We start from the raw sequence: 17,644 nt of genomic DNA, 5'->3' as shown, positions 1-17,644 counted from the left end.
GTTACCTTTAATTGCACCCTCACAGAAAAAAAAACGAAGGTAGTTGCATTTTTAGTATATTGGATGCTTGTTGTAATTAAACGTAAAACACTGCATGAACTTAGGTTAGAGGTGAGATAGCCGTTGGTAAGTCAAGAATTAAACCCTAAAGCCATGGGCTAAGCTGTGCCAGGGCTCTACCTGCAGGAAAATAAGGCAAAATGGCTTTGTTTTTCCCTGCTGCTGTCTCTTGAGCTTAGGTCTAAAAAAGAATAGACACGTGTAACATTCTGCAAATGGAGCTTTCCAGTATTGAGAGATGCCTCGCTCACCACAGCAGGCTTTGGTGGTGGCCTCTGCACATTTGCTCTGTGCTCATCGCTCACTTCCAGATAAATTGTCCATGTCAGTATGTTCCATGAATAATTTATTCTTTAAAGCATAATAGACGAAAACACAGTATGAAAACAAGTTAATTTAGAGTTTGGTGCTTTTGTAATGTTTTCCTGAAGGTATGCTAGGAAAAAAAGAGTAGATGCAAAGAACACACTGCAAGCATGCTCTGGCACACACGCATGCCCCCAGATGATAATTTATCACAGAGTTGTGAAAGACTGGGATGAAATAACTGATTTTATACAAAGATTCATGGATAATTAAAACAAAAGCCTAACACTGCTGGACTGCATGCTACCTGTGCACACATGCAAAAGCTTCATCCTGCTGCTTGTTCTGTACTTTAGCTGGAGAAGTTGTCTCTGATTCTTCTTTCCAGTCTCACATGTCATACTGTCAGAGGAGCAAAAATTGGCCTGTAGTTATGTTTTTCTTCTGGGCAGTCTATCTTTCAACAGTTAGAGCTCTTGGACTTGAAATAGCCAATAAATTGCATCTCTTATTGCCAAATATGATTGTATTTCACATCCCTGAAGTGCTTTCTTCGTAAGAATGGAGCTATAATTCTGAGCTTATTCATCCAAAAAGCAAGAATCTGTTTCATTTTATTAAGGGAAATCTTCTGTAGCTGTCAGTGCCAGCGATAGTGTTACGATGGCGGATACGTGGGTAGGAGTTCCATCCTTCCGTGGCCACAGCTACATATGCGTTACGCTAATTAGCAAGTGCTTAACAGTTCTGCTTCCTGAGCATATGATCTGAAGATTGAATCAAAATCAGTTAGCTTGAACTCAGTGCAGTCCTACACAGGAGAGAACCATGTAATGTTTGATGCAAAACGGAAAAAAATCTCGTCTATGAGTCACATTAATGGATAAAACAACATCTGAAAGTTATCTTAGTGGCTGAAATACACTGTTTTCAGACAGAGGAAGATATAATGGTTGGATTAACTTTGCTTCTATTTTGCAAAGAAATTTGTTTATTTGATAAAATGTAACTGCGAAGGTTTAGCTCAGTAAAATATGCTTCAATACACTTCTTTTTTCCAACAAGTTTGAAATAATTGCTCATGTTGTACAATCGATTCTTCATCTTGGCCCAAATGCAGCAAAGCGCTGCCTTCTGTTTCAAAACCGTAGAAACTGAAGGGCAAATCCTAATGCCATAGAAATCTCACTGCCATTAAAGTGAGTGCCATTAGCACACGACCCTTACGCTTTTAATTACAGTGAGTGTCATTCAGCGTTTAAATTTTCCATTTGAGTAGAAAATCTAAGAGATTTTTTTCTAAAAATGATTTGCCATTCTTTTATGGAAATGTGGGTATATTATGTGGGTGCATTGTTTACATCAGATAATATCTACGCTCTGTAGTATCACATAACTGAAAATAATTAGGAGCTGGTTGTTTCCTGAAAAGTCTGACAATCTCTCCCCCTCCCAAAACCATCGCAGAGGTCTTGCCTTTATAGACTTGGTTGATCTACTGTGTGCTTAGATTCGTAACCTTGAATCTGGCTCCCTGAATTCTGCCAGTTTTCTCATTCTGTCCTCGATGCTGCTTTTTGAAGGTACTCTTCCCTTCAGATCAGTTGCCTTGCAAACTGTTTATTACAAAAGCATCTTTTAAGTTGTTGTTGAACCTACATTCAAACTCATTTTGGATCGCCGTTCTTGGAGAAATGTGAGAGACAGCTGGGTACACTGGAGGGGTGAGATGTGACAGCTCTCAGTGTTCCCTTGTTTTATCTTATTAACCGGGAGAGTTAATAGTGCCAGTGCAATGAATATGTAAGTCTAATGGTGAAGCAAACTGCAATAAGGAGAAATACGTCCTTTTGCAGAGAATTCCTATCAAGCAAAGTAAATTAGTGGAAGTGGAGATTTTATGGAGCAGCGACCTCATCGCTTGCACTGTGAGCACTGTTTTGTCCCTGCTGTAGCTACCAGATTACCATGCCGAAGCCAGGCTTTTCTCTTTGCCTTACCTGTGTGGCCCGCTGGTTCACAAACATATCCTGAGAGTGGTCAGTGTGGCATTTCTTTGCTCTGTTTTTCAAAGATAGGCCTGTGTGGCAATTCCATCAATGAAGAATTCTACCTAAGAATTAAGATTTTATTTTTTTCTTTATCCACGAGTGCTTTGGAGGTGTGTGCCGTTTTCATGACGTGAGAGAGGCTGCACAAGCATTAGCAGTGCGTGTAGCTTTGTAGTGTCAGTTGCTGCTCCCTGGTTCCTTATCTGCGTTCAGTAAAAATAGGTGTAGTAGATTGTTATAAACCTCCAGGACTCCCTTCTTAGTTATGGCAGTGTAAAAACTTGATCGATTCTGGTGGAATGGTTCAATTTTCCAACTGGTTAAACTGGTGCTATCCCTGTGCTTGGGAATGTGTGGATAAGGAGGAAGTGGCAGGCCAGCGACATAGCTGTGGACCTTAGGTTTGAATTCCTTGCCTTTCCCAATCAGGAAAAAAAGGGAACTTGCAAATTTTCTGAGAATAAAACAAATTGTGCTGTCATTTGCCAACATGACTAAAGTTTTTAAGATTCTGATGAAGTCTCTCTCCTGAGCTGGACATAAGAAACCAGAAAGCAATGGAGAAAACAGGCAGGTATAAGGTGGCAGTTTATGTCTCTCTATTAGCAGGTGAGCACAGGGTTGGAAGTCTGCCCAATGGATGGAAGGTGAGATCTATGGAGTAGGCTTTTCCTGGCAGTGTCTGTGATTTAAACTCTACATATCAAAACTAACTCCTGATCATGCAGAAATTTCTGTGCAGGCAGTCCTCATAACCACAGGGAGTCCTGCTGAACCCAAGAGGTCTGTGTACACAGTAATGTGGTTTTTGCATGTACTATCACAGGATCGAGGCCCTGTTCAGTGATGCTCTGTTCTGGTTGCTGGAAGAACATTTATACGTTCCTCAGAAATACAGAATTTTGTGTGATAGTATCAGAGCAGCTGTTAGTTTCATGGATGTTATCACATGGCTCCGAGGGATTTGTCAAATTGGTGTAATTTGTAAAATTGCCGTTTTAATAAGCAAGTCATGTCTGAGGGAATAGGAGTGAGCTCGTCCTGTGCAGGTTCCAATTTTCAAAATCAGAAAGGAAACCCAACTAAACACATCCCAGGATATTTTTTTCCATTTAAATTTTGGCTAGTACCAAACATCTCCAATCTGATTCAGGTGATTATATTCCAATTAGAATATAGAGCAATAATAATGTCTTTATCCCCACAAGATTCCCATGGGGTGTCTTGGATGTTAGCAAAAAGCAGCACAGCATCAGCCTTACACATTCTGACCATTCCTTTTTTTCTCCCAAGCTGCTTTATTTTACCCCTTAACCCTCTGCACTGGACTCACTTGTTCTTATCTTGAGATCATTTTCAGTCATTTAACCAGAAGAACCTGTGATAAACTTCATAACACTTTCCTGGTGTGAAGTAAAATTGAGGAGTTAGCAACCTTATTGCACATAAGGAAGATTAAAGACAGGGAAGAAATTCAGAGCGGCGTACCTTTTGTATGTAAGCTGCTTCCCTCCATAAATTGTGGGGTCGTAATTAATTCTATTTTCAGAAAATTAAACCACTTTGAATGAATATATGATTCTTAGGAAATATATTCTAAATCAGTAAATACATTTTGAACTGACTATTATTCATCAGCAGGGGCTTTGGCATCTGGTTGCTCCCTTATAATTAACTAATGCTATGCAAATACCGCTGCAGAGAATGGAAAAATAACTCATTTGTGTTTGAGGGAAGCAGTGTGGCAACGGCAGTGAGCACATGCAAATATTAATTTGCAAGAGTGTGTGAGATGGCTTCTTAGCGACATTAGTGATTTGAACAATATCAGGAATTACTATTCCTTCTGCAGTCTTTGGCTATGTGGGCTTTTCGGTATCAATCACCATGGCAACAACCACCCGTAGTAGCGAGGCTGCAATTCAGCTGCACTATTCCCTCCGTGGGAGGCCTGTCATTTTCTCAGAGCAACGCGCTTCAAGGTTATCTTCATTTACCTCCATCTCTTTTGCTGTCCTTCCTGGAGGGCAGCTTTCTGTGGGAAACGTGTCCTCCTAGGTGGGAATCTGTGCTTTAAAGACTGGCGTTTGATGAAGATCTGCAGGAAATAGTCGGATATTTGGTAAGCACGCCAGTTGTCTGCAGCAAAACAAATAGCTCAGATACAACTAAGCCTGAACATAAATAGTAGTTAAATAAAACTAACGTGATGACAGCACTGGTAACTGGCCTGGGAGTTCCAACTTAATTTAGCCTGTCTGAGCTCTGTGACCTCCTTATCCATGGCCCACCTCAGAGATTAATTTATGTAGGCTGTGGTAGCTGCGTTTGCGCTTCATGCAGAATACCTGGGCAGATGGGGCTCAGGCATTCCCTCCTGCAGCCATGCGGAGCTCAGATCCTAAACCTCACAGCTTAGGAGCGTTTCTGAAGTGCACCAGCCTCTCCTGCCAGTGTTGAAGCGGTGATAAATCAACAGCAAATCTCTCCTAATGCAAATGTTACAGGTTGGAACTAGATGATCTTTGAGGTCCCTTCCAACCCTAACCGTTCTCTGATTCTATGATCCTTTGCCTTCTTTAGAAGATCTGTTAACAGATTTAAGCAAACAAGAAATTTGAGCCATGCTTCTTTTAAGTTGCTTTGGGGAGGATGTCAGAAAAATGCAGTGTAATAATTCATCTTATTTTCTTGTCTTCAGCATCAGTAATTGCTGTTATCCACTTTACCACAAATTTTACCAAATAATTATCTTCCTTAAGCCGTTCATGTAATTTCAAGTGGAACTAACTGTTTTGGAGGACAGAGATGAATTAAATATCTGACTCTTACTGAAAAGCTATAAAATCTTTCATTAAAGAATTAGCAGTGGCAGCAGTTATAGTCCATTGTACATAATTCCCACCTCCTGTTAATGATGGATATCCTGTTTATTTCATATTTTGAGTTTTATCCAGATTTGAGGATCCATGCTTGGTAGAGATGTCCATTGTAGAAACGTTATTATGTACAAATAAGTATTTTTTGAAATTACAGTTCTCAAAGAGTGCCCTGTATCTTTAGAGCATTCTACTTTTCTCTATAAGCCCTTAAAAAGCATGTGGTAGAATTATCTTAATATTTTGGTACGATGCCTGAGGTAGGATTGTCCCTGCTGCACCAGACTACTCACTAAAGCCTTTGGTTAAATCCTGGCTCCAGGCAGAGGAGAACCAGACGGTACTGAAACACTGACTCCACAACTACCGTCTCTCTGTTTTGTTTTGTTTTGTTTTGTTTTAATTTTTAACTTCCTCTGTCCAAAGACTGCCCTGCTCCGTGCTTCTCAAGAGATGTGACAAGACTGCAGCTGGAGGCTGTGAGGCAAAAACCGTGACAGTTGTGCTCTATGTATTGGCATATAGTACAAGGCAGAAATTAACACAGAATTTATATATTGTATGTATTGTCTACAGCCAAAGCAAACATGCACTATCATTGAGCTGTGATATTTTGCTTCCTAAAACTCTGAAGAACCTTAATGGATTACAGTACTCTACAAAACTGCTTTTGTGATTATGTTTGTTTACTGCTTTGAAGCCTATTGGTTAAACACTACTTCTTGACAAACATTTCCACTATTTCTACTGGGATCACTTCATATTTGTAGTAGGTTGTGCACCTTAGAACATGACATTTATTAATTTCTTTGGCACTAAGGAAAGCAAGCTCATATTTGTTTCCTTTGTTTTGCGTAAATCAGCGTACAATAGGACAGGTATCAAAATCAGAGAATGCAAACAAATTGCTCAAGTCAAAGAAAAAATACCCCAGTGATCATTTAATTACTATTTGCGCATTTTCTGTTTAAATGCTCTGGAGGCAGTGAAATGCTGTAGTGATGAGACTACCTAGGTACCCTGACAGATTTATGAAAGGAGATGTGAAGTAAACTGTCCCTGGGACTTTACTTCCCCATCCTCACCTCTCCAGGTGCTATGTAAAATAATTTGTAGTGCTGCTTTTTATAAGGTTCTTCAAGCCAGCACCAAACCGTGCTGCAGGGACCTCGAAGAGCCCGAGTGTGCTGGCTCTCGCCTAGGTACCGAGGAAATGTAAGCGGCTTTTCTCCTCTGTAGCCTGTTTGTGCCCGAGCAAGTCTCCAAGTGGCTGGAAGCTGCAGACTTTGCTTTATCCTGGCATGCCCTGCGGATTTTAGCTGTCAGATAGGATAATGGAAGGGTGAGAGAAATTGGGACATTATCTACCTTCCCATGGCCAGCAGGAGAGCCAGCTGCACATGGAGACGGAGGTTTGGACTGGAGGCATGTGTGACCCAGAAGGAGCTGTCCCATTTGAGCTGGCCTGAAGATGATCATTAGGTCTGTAATTGAAGAAAAGGACATTTTTATTTCTGGAGTTCACCAGGAGGTGCCTACAGAAGCCTTCTGTAGTGAGGGACCACATGCTCCCATTTGGCAGTGCCACTGGCTGCTAGTCCACGTACTACAGTGGCCCCTGTGACAGCTCTGGTGTCTGTGCAGCAGCCTCCTTGTCGTGGCACAGTGGTAGCAGCCATCAGTCTTACTGGTTGTTCCAGCAGCATATGCCTGCTGTAACTGCAGGCAGGAAGACTTGAACACGAAGAGCTGCTCTTCTACCTCCTAGGCCCTGTCCCAGTGCAGGTGATGCCCTGTCAGTGCTGCTGCCCTGGGCTTTAGCTGCGCGAGTGAGTTGCGGAGGTTGATCTCCACCTAAGGACTGTGGTGGTGGGAAGGGGGAGTTACCAACAGCCAGACTGCTGTGCTTGTTCAGTGCAGGGAGAACTTGTAGTCTCCAGTGCTGTCATCATACTAAATTTAATTTTTAAAGAGAGATACAATGATCGTGACCATGTGATTTCTCTAGCTAGTAATTCACAAGCTTCACTGAGGAAGTCCTCATGAGAGGTTACAGAAGCTGAACTGCCTCTGTTTTCTGGCTGCGATTATCAGTAATTTTATATCTGTACTGGGATTTGTAGGTGCAGAGGAGGAGCTTTTGTGCAAACTTCCATTGTCTGTATCCCACACATACGTTTACCAGTTGCTAATTTGCCAATGCAGCAGATTCCTGAAGGGAAATTCATACAGACAGAAGGAGGGGTGGAGGTGGGACCAGGAAAACGACGAGGGCAAAAAGATGGGATTGTTACAGTTGCAAGAAAGGAAATAAGTGCGCATTTGGAGTGTGCAAATTGTTAACGACCTTGCCCAAAAATTAGGGATCAAAAGACTATGCAAAATTATGCTCACTGATGTTTGAGATTCATCAAAATAATGCTAGAAAAGCAATTTCTTCTTCTTAGCCTTGGTCTGTTCCAGAAACTGTATATAGCCCTAGAAATATTCCTGTTTCTCACTTCCTTTTTTAAATAGATTGCTAAGATTATAGCTGTTACCTTAAATTTCCACTTCGCAGTTCCATATTTTACATCACCTGAAGAGAGTGTCAGGTTATACTGCTACGTACTGCTCAGTAGTGTTAACAGATTATTTGATTTCAAGTTATGGAATAAGTATAAAAAAGTATACTCAATGAAGAAAAAGAGCAGAATTTGGGTGAAAACTGGAGCATTTTAATGGTCTCAATTCTGCTACGCAAAAGAGTTTTATTAGATGCCTCTCCACCAGACTGTGGTCATATTTCAGGTCCTTATGAGAGAGATTCATCTCCTATTGTTAGTTGTCTGATCTCAGTTCTCTCTGTTTGGAGAGGATAAATATTAGTCCCTCCAAGGAACAGTTCTTATCCCAAGGTAGGTGGCAAGAGTCACCTATTGAGGGCATCTCTATACCCAAAGTACTCTACTGAGTACAGAAGGAGCCTGAGCAACCGACCCGGACCAGGTGATACTTTGATGTCTAAGGCTAGGTGCTCCTTTGATGACCATGCTCTGTTGCATTTAGTTATTGATGTCAAGTTGAGTGCGCAGCTGAGATTCTCTTGAACGTTTACCCCTGTTAAAAGGAGCTTGGGTTGTAGCCAGTGCCTGGTAGTATTGTACCAAGGCAGGCAAACATCTGTCTTCTGATTAGGCAGATTGCTGCTCTGGTAGATACAGTAACATCTGGAAAACCTGGGACTAAATGTGACAGAGCACAGGGCAGGAGGGGACAAGTGTATATATTGTCATGCTCCGATGTAAAACTACAGGCTGCTGAGGTTAACAAACAAGAGCCCAGCAAGTTTGCAAGCTAGAATGTAAATAAGTATCTGTGTACAAGTGAACATGTTCTTAATTGCTGGATAAATAAGAGTTTCATTCCCAGACAAACCCGACGTAATATTTCAGTAGAATTCTACTGGGTTCCTGTCGTTAGTTGAAAGCTGGGATATGACAATTCCTTTACAGAGATTCTGCTGCTTCCCAGATGCACTTGCCATTGCAGCGATTGGTGTCATCTGAACTGTGTGGTTTATTGTAGGGGCTCTGCAGATACAATAGTAAATTTTCTGCTTCTGAAGACAAAAAGACTCCCAAGTGTAATGTGAAAAAAAAAAAATTGTAATTTATTTCTGTGTATTTATTGTACTTGTAATTTATCAAAGCCATAACTTTCCTGTAGATGGCTGAAATTGCAGTAGAATTTTCTTAAGTAACTACCTAAAAGTACTTACAGAGAATTTCTTCCAGGGTTTTAATTCCCCTGCACCTTGATGAAATAAAGTGACTGTGAACTGCACATTGTTGGAGTACCTGAAAGTTTAATTTGGCTTGCAGAGAGTGCACCACTCAGCTTCCTATCTGACAAACGCCTCATTTGTATGTTAATGTTGAGCTGTGATTTCCAGGGAAGGCATTCTGTGTGTTGTAAAGGGCCTTACTGGCAGATTGCAGCTAAATTGATGCTCAACTCACTAAATATTTACCCTACACATCCCACTTAATATGTCCAAAACCAGGCACACTGTGAAATCCTGAAACTTGATTCTGTGCTTGTGAAAGTCAGGAAGCTGGTAATGTCAGCACTGAGCAAAGCGAAGCACTGTGCGAGTCCACCAGCGCGTGCCAGTGCACGTCCAGCCTGCTCTGCAGGCTCCCCACTCTCTCCATTCTGTCTCCCCAAACACTGGGGCTCACCTGGCTGCTCCTGCCTCACCACCAGGGCAGTGCTGCAGCTGCAACCCCCCACTTCTCCTGCCTGCAGTTCTCACAGCCCTGCTGCCCATTCTTCTTCAGGGCTGCCCATGGCCCAGAGGGGCAGTTGGGAAGACTCGGAGGTCCTCTCCCCAGCTGTGCCATAGACTGCATCCTATGGCACAGCTGGGGAGATGACCACTGCATCTTCATCTCCTCCTTGCCATGTAGTTTACCACTGGGAAAAACAGTTTGGGGTAGGACAGCCAAGGTAATGCTTTTGTGCCCTCCCCCTATCTCAGACATTCCTAATGTGCTAAAGCTGGCACAGTGGTGAGGGGTAGGTTGGAGACCTCACAGCTCACCTGTTGTTTTTTATTCCCAAGCCTGTTCTCCCAATGAGTTCCAGTGCAGTAACAAGTCATGCATCTCCATCATCTTCGTGTGTGACGGTGACAATGACTGCGGGGATGGCAGTGATGAAAGAAAATGCTCCCCTCTGACCTGCAACCCCAGTGAGTTCCAGTGCAACAACAGTGTGTGCATCCCAGAGCTGTGGGTCTGCGATAACCAGCCGGACTGTGAAGATCAGTCAGACGAATCCGTAGAGAAGTGTGGCTACGATGCCAAGGCCCTCAACACCTGCGCGGCTCATGAGTTCCAATGTGGCAATGGTGAATGCATCCACCTGAACTGGAAGTGTGATGGGGACGAAGACTGCAAGGACAAGTCTGATGAGCAGGATTGCCGTGAGTGTCTGTAGGGGGAGGGCAGGGCTGACGGCTCTCCTTTGTGCGGGAGAGGGGGCAGAAGGCTGCTGTGGGCTGTGTTTTAAGGCAAGTCTTTGATGTCTATGCAGCAACTGTGTGCCTGACAAAGGAGCGTTTGTGTCCCAAATGGCATGGCTGGGTGCCCAACCCAGCAGGGTCAGGTATATTCAAGACTCCTTTTATGCTTTTTCCTTGAGGATTTGGAGAGGAGGTCCACAAGCTGTTGGATGGATCTCAGGAGACATCTGTTTCACTAGAAAGACAAGGAATGGAAAATGGGAAAAATGTTCAAAGCTCTCGGGCTGCATGGTGAGGTCACAGCTGGAGGTTAGAAGCTGCAATGCTAAAGGGAATATATGATCAGCAGAAAAAAAATAATAATTTTTCTGCCTCTGAAGTTAGAGTATACTGAACAAGGCAGTCAAGAGCAACACCTCTGAAGAATCCAGTTTGAAATGCACTTTGAGCTTAGCTTGATAAAGGCACACGCTAATAAATAATAGATTTCTTTTCAGCTGGCTTTATGCATTCAACATGGTGTTGTTGGTGTGCATGGTATTTTGAATGTTTCATCCGTTTTTAGCCACTAAACTGTTCAAGCTGGTCACTTACCTGAGGAGGATGAGAGAGAGGGGCAAGAAAATAAGAGCAAAATGTTTTGCTAAAATATTCATAATCCACAAGATTGAAATAAAATATTTACATAACTGTATATTTAGCGACTTTGACATTGGGCCATCTCTGGGGAGGAAGGCAGCAACCAGCTCCAGAAACCAGACATTTTTGCAAAGGTACCTTAGAAAATTTACCACTTTTGCCAGCACCATCTTTTCATACCCATGACAACACTGAGTCCAGGCTGGTGAGGTCAGATCAGCTGTGTGCGAGAGCCCTTCCAGGAGCAGGGGATCAGACTCTCTCCAAGGCAGAGAGACGCAGATGTAAATTCAGTGGCTTCTTTAGCAAAAGGAGGACGAGGACGTAGTAAGTCCTGAACACCACTGTTTGCACTGCAGGAGAGCAGGGAGATGATCCCCAGGTAACCCTGGAGCTGCTATGCCTTTAAAAGGACTTTTTAAAAAGAGAGGTGAGAGCAGAGTAGGAGAAGCTAAATAAGTTTTGTTAGGAAGAGAGCAGCTTTGACTGGTGGGTACAAGGATATCATCACTGTCAACCCCCTTCCGAGTAGGGGTGGATTAGGTAGGATTAGGTGGATTAGGTCTTTTCCTTCATCTCCAGTAAGGTGATAAAGGAGCTGACAGAGCTCTTGGGCAGCAGGTACACAGGCAGTACTTCCAGGGTCTGAAGCATCGCAGGGACATTGGAGTCAGGAGACAAAGTTGGTTCCTGACATCCGTTTCAGTGTGGAGTGACTATAAGGCAGCCAGGCAGGAGCATGTCCAGTGACGTGTGCTGCTAGCTGGGACACTGTGTTGTCTGGTGCCTGTTTTCATTCCGAAACCTCCTGCAGACAATCCTTTACTTGTATCCCCTCGGAATCACGAGGCAGTGGCTCAGCCCACATTACAAACACGGGTGAAGAACTGGTGTCTGGCGCAGGGGACTCCCAGCAGAGCTGATCTCTGTCCCACAGGTTGTATTCCCTGCAGTGACAGCACCCTGGCCAGATGGCTGAGTTCAGACAGGAGAGGGAAAGGTGAGCTCCTTTCTGTTTCCAAGCCATGAAAGAGGGGAGCAGCTTACAGAGGGTGCTTTCTGGTGAAATGTCTCTAAAATTTCAATCCTTGTTGTTCAACTTGAAAGGAATTTTTTTAAGTCTTTTATAGGCCCCGATTACTTTGATACTGCTGGCTGAGAGGAGCGGGACTGTGCCCATGTACCTTGCTGAGGCAGAGAAAAATGTTTCCCAGCTTCTTTCCTTGATCTGAGAGGCACCAGCAGTATCCAGCTCAAACTGCCGAGATGTGAGGCTCACAAGGAGCACGGCTCTGACAGCATCCCTCAGCTACAGAGCAGCTGCACCAAGGAGCACCTCCAGATACACCAAGGGCAGCCTCCCTGGGGCAGAGGACGCAGCTGGACACCGCTGCAGCACAGCGCTGACAACCAGCGGAGGAAGGAGGAAACGTGGCAGAAGTGAATTGAGACAGTTTCATCTCTGACTAGTGGAGATTTAGCACCTGAGGTTCTTTTCCAGCAAGTCTCGGTACAGCACAGTGTGCAGCGTATCTGCCTGGGAGAAGGGAGCATGTGAGCTGCCTCTGCTGCTTTCAGTCCTGTGGGCTCGGAACCAGCGGGATTCAAAGCCCCATGTTTTAGCTATTGCAATGCTCTCTGTGCTCTCAGAGTGCCTGGTTCTGCCCTTTACACCCGTGCAAACTGGGAGTTCCCCCAGGGCCACCGAGGTGCATACGCCCACTGCCGTTTACACCATGGGGAGGGCAAGCTCTAGGTAGTAGCCAAGAGAGGACTTTGCAGCACTGAGTGCTCGTGTAGCTGATGGGTCAACTGGGTCAGAGTCAAAACTAATGTTGCTTCCGCATCCTAAAGCAGCTGTTGCTTGGGTGCACATGCCTGCAGAAAGGAAGTGACATTTGAGAGCTCTGGAAACTCAGCATCACTGTTCATCTGTTGGACTGATGAGTTTAGGGATTGACCTTTTTTTTTTTTTCCTCTCCAGAAATTCTCTTTTTGAGATCAGTATCGCGTGGCACGCAGGGAATTACAGATGTATGACACTGCTCTATCCCCTTAGCAACAGGGATGGCACAAGTGCTACTAGGTTTGACTTGATTAAAACCACAGATACAAGTGCTACATCTTCCCTTGCAAACGGGAATCATGTGGGCTTTGCATTGGATAAAATAGACGGATGGGAGCTAATGCTTTAAAAAAAAAGTCATGAGGCCATCACCAGTCATTTGTTGTAATCATTTTGGGGTGATAAACAAGTAGAGCAGAAATGAAGGGTGACAATTGGTGAACAGGTTTTGGCAGCGAGACAGCAAATAAATAGGAGAGAATGAGTCATTTCAGGAAAGCTGTGTGAGAACATTGAGTGGTGGTTGTGTTTTTTTCCTTAGCATATATATTCAAATATGTATATATATTTATAAAATGAACATTAGGTTAACTTTATTAGTCTCCAACTCTGGAATGGTTATATTTTAAAATGTCTTTTGCAACTCACATTAGGGCGTCCAGGAGGGAGAACAAATAATGCTTACAGCTGACAGCTAGCAAACAGGTCCCTTGAGACCTGACCTCACACTTTTGTGCCTCTGTCTACCCATCTATGAAATGGGATTTTGCAAATGCTGGGGTTTTCTTGAGATTAAGTTTTTTTTGGAGGGGGGAGGGGAAGGAGTGACCAGAAGACAGAAGAAACACAGGCTCAGACATGGAATCTGGAATGTATCTGCTGAATTGGAGCTATACAGCTTTGTGCCCAGTATTTGCAAATGGGAAGTGTGTCTGAGTGCACCTGTTAATTTAGCAGGGCTGTGGTAAATTGTTTCGTATTTGATTTGCAGAGCAGAGGAGATGGCTATAAAACTGCTGAGATTTCACTGATTTAAAACCCTCCAAAATAGCACAGCAATTTGCTGAACATCTTGTGCAAATAAACGGCACACCTCTTCCCTCTTCTTGAGATATTGCTCTGCTTTGGGAATGACCCTGATGGCAACCTGCTGTCACCTCTGCCAGTCCTGCCGAGATGGATTTGTGTCCTGACTGCAGGATAACAAAGTTCCTGGCCCTCTCCCTCAAACTTATGCTCTCCAGGCCAGGTATAAACATAGTATTCTCTCTTCTACTGAAAAACGCACAAAAAAAATATAAATGCTGTATATGCAATCTTTGTGATCAGTAAGAGCTGTTACTGGATCTGCTCTTTTTAGATAGCTGTTAAGAGGCTCAGGGGCCATTCCTCAAAGATCTGAACTTCCACAGCTCTGCTGGAGTGAGGAGTGGGCCAGGAAACCAATCCTGGTCTCATCTCTTCTCCTTGAAGCAAAAGCGTCATGTAATGATGTTCTACAGTTCCACATCTGCGTTTTGCAGTCCCTGTAGCAACTGAGCTAAGAGCTGTGCTGTCATTTTTTTCTGTCTTGTGGTGCTTGTGCAATATTGTCTTTGCAGTTCCTTCAAAATTCTCCTTCATTTTAATTTGGTTTATGATTAGAAACCTTTCTATTCTTAGCATTTAGCTATAACTGCTTTTTAGAAGAGCTTTGAAGATCACAACTGAGGACAATTAGGTTTTATAATGGCTGCCTTCCAAATTTGTAGCTGTTGTCATGCAGATTTACTTGCTAAACTGGAGACTTGTTCCTGCTCCAGGAAAGACAAGACCTCCATTGCCTTTAATTATGTGTTACACTTTTGGAGGGGATTAATACTTACAGTCAGAAATGGAGGACCATCCTTTCCTGTCTCCCCATATAGAAGTTGCTGCAGAAAAGGTGAAGTAAACTGTTTTTCATGTTGAGGGAGAAGACAAGAAATAATTGTGGCAAGGGAATTTTCAGGTAGCCAGTAGGAAAAGCTTTGCAATGGCCAAGGTTTAGTTTGGAAGAGGTCGGGATTGCCTAGGGGGAAGGTGGTGTCTCGGTCATCAGGGCTTCTACAGGCAGGAATGGTTCCAGCAGAAGTGCCTCTGCCTCCCTGCAGGAGCTCTGAGTGCCACTTCCAGATCTTCGTTTCTTCCTCTCCTTTGTTTTTCTCCATTTAAAGCAGCAGTTCCCACATGCTTAGTTTGGAGCTGCTGTCCCAGATGTCCCACTGAGGTTTCCCATTTCTGTGCCTGGTTTTATTAGCTGAAATGTGCCAGCACAGCTGGTCCCATAACTATGCTTATTGCTTGGGATTTTTTTCTCACTTTGCAGCTTTTTATGAATATAGTGCATATGTTTTTCCTCTCCAAGGAGCAGTGCTATTTCCAAACTTTCTTCATGTGAATACTGTGTATTTCTAAAGGCAGGATTTCTCCCTTCTCCCACCAGCCCTGCAGTTGTGGCTTCTCCTGTCTCTTGTGCCCTTCGCCAGCTGAAGATGCACTAGAGCTAAGTCCAGCGAAGCAGTCTTGAATCTAGATCCTGCATCCTATGCGATGCAATCACCAGTAATGCTGATCCTTTCTGCAACTAATATTTTATGGTATCAATGTTAGCTCACTTCATGTCTGTGACTCTTCCTGGGTTATGTGAAAGTAGTAATTTTTTTGTTAGAACCAGTTTGTTAAATTGTCAAGGAAGGTCTGCCATGTAGCTCTCACCTCCCATGTAGTAACATCAGTGCTGACCTCCTCTAGCTATTCGGAGGCAGTGATTTTCTGTTGTATGACACCAGGATGCAATCAGCAAGACAGAAAGGCTAGAATCAAGAGTTCTTCAGGGTGCACTGCCTTTGTAGGATTTTAGGAAAACATCTGTAAGACGATCCCCTGATAAGTGAGGTGGATTACATATCCTAGGAATGAGGAGCCTGTTTTGCCAGTGAACCACGGCCTGCAGCCCTTTGCTGCCTAGCAAGTGCCTGTACCCTTTGTCAGCGCAAGTCTGGTCCCAGCTAGGAAGGTCTCACTGGGAGTAACCATGGGGAGGGAAACATGACTGCTTTTAATTTGGTCAGTGCAGCTGCCTGTTTTATTTTTTCCCTTAACTTCGCTGTTCTTCAGATCTATTTTGAGTCTATAATAATCTGACCTGGGCAAATGCGCTTGAGGCTTGAAACCTAGTCTGACACTGTGGAGATGTGTTTGGCCCCAAGAGACACTAAGCCACAGTGCAGTGGAGCTCTTCTGCCTTCCAGTGGTCTCTTGGCTCATGGGCATTTAGTAACCTGAATGGTAATGTCTGTGTTGCTGTCTTCGTCCCTAGTATGACCACATGGGCTTTGGCAGAGAGAGTCAATACACGTCTCTTGGCCATGCCCTTAGCCTGAACACGTTTTGAAATATATCTTAAACATATTTTTTTTCTGAAGTAAGGAGAGATGAGGAGCAGTTGCCTTTGCCTATGTAGTGCCACTCTGCACTCCTAGTTGGAAAGCAGCCTGGCCTCTCATACAGACTGAAGACCCCAGAAGGGCTCCACTGCTGATGGTTTTGCTGCCTACTTGCTTTCCTGTGTCTCACCTGAGAAGCTTCACTGCCTGCACTGATTCTGTTTGACTAGATCTGCTCATACGGCTATGGCGCTCTTTTCCCAAGGACATAGAGGGTGATCTGGGATGGCAGAGTGGCACAGGAGGACAGTGGCTGAGGCAGCTGCTGCTCTGTGACATTTGCTGATAGAGGGTGCAAAGCTCCAGCAGTGTCAGAGGTACACGGCTTAAAGGCACCACATGAAACATTCAAGTCCTGTGTGGCTAATGCTTGAATATGTTGTCTTAAAGCTCTGGTGACCTGCCGTCCAGATGAATTCCAGTGTGGTGATGGGACTTGTATCCACGGAGCAAAGCAGTGTGACAAGGTGCATGACTGTCCTGACAACAGCGACGAGGCAGGCTGCGTCCACGGTAGGTACAGACAGCTCTGCACTCCTCGTGCTCCGTGGTGTAAGCTCGCAAGAGCTGCGTGGCCACGGGAAAGGGAAGAGGCCTGTGCTGCTCCTCTGGGCCATGGCAGACTGCTTCCTGTAGAGAGTTTTAAACTGTACTGACAGCGGGGTCACTTGGGAGAGATGACTGTGGTGACCGGACAGACTGCGCGACTTGAAAAGTTCCTTGCATGATACTCAGCCTTAATGTTCATTTGCTTAATCCCATCGCATTTCTGCTAATGACACCCTCTTGAAGCTTTATGTCAGGCTTTTTGTTGTCATGGGCCTCGTCTAACTTAGTTGCTTTCCTCTCTTGCCCGACATGACAGAGTCAGCATGTGAAAGTCCCAGCAAGTTTCAGTGTAAGAGTGGAGAGTGCATTGACGGAGGCAAAGTGTGCGATTCACATAGAGACTGCAGGGACTGGTCTGACGAGCCTCTGAAAGAATGTGGTACAGTACTTGCCTTCTACGTGTTGCTCCTGTTGTAACTGCTTCCCCTCTCCTCCATCTGGTGCTCACAGCTTTGAATGTAACCACATGTAGCTGCTAATGCTATTTCTCACTCTGCTCCTCTTTCCTTGCCTTTATTCTTTCATCACCCTTCATATGAATATAATTAGTAGCCTAGTCTCATCATCTGCAAGTTTGAACTGTGCCCTTCTCAGCTCAGCTTTTATTTTTCAAGGGATGTATGAACTGAGCATGGGACCAGGAAACAGAATTTCCCCCTCTCCCCGGATACTAGTACCCTCCACAGCACAGACCAGTTTATTTAGCCTCATTGCCTAAATTGTCTTTGAATTGCAAGATAATGATAACATCATAAAGATTTAGCATTGTGAAGATGCTT

At 44.1% G+C, this 17,644-nt stretch overlaps 1 protein-coding gene across 1 annotated transcript in view; it reads left to right on the top strand.

Annotated features, from left to right (window-relative positions):
- Positions 1-17,644, top strand: part of LRP8 (LDL receptor related protein 8) — a 195,162-nt gene that overhangs the window by 159,606 nt on the left and 17,912 nt on the right. Inside the window, exons 5-7 of the mRNA XM_086617939.1 lie at positions 9,903-10,265; positions 16,647-16,769; positions 17,122-17,244. Of these exons, the coding sequence (XP_086474065.1) occupies positions 9,903-10,265; positions 16,647-16,769; positions 17,122-17,244 (609 nt within the window). The remainder of the gene's footprint in view (positions 1-9,902; positions 10,266-16,646; positions 16,770-17,121; positions 17,245-17,644) is intronic.

This window comes from Tauraco erythrolophus, chromosome 10 (genome assembly GCF_009769465.1).
Source record: "Tauraco erythrolophus isolate bTauEry1 chromosome 10, bTauEry1.pri, whole genome shotgun sequence".
NCBI classification, from domain to species: Eukaryota; Metazoa; Chordata; class Aves; order Musophagiformes; family Musophagidae; genus Tauraco; species Tauraco erythrolophus.
This window is presented reverse-complemented; position numbering and strand designations above follow the sequence as displayed.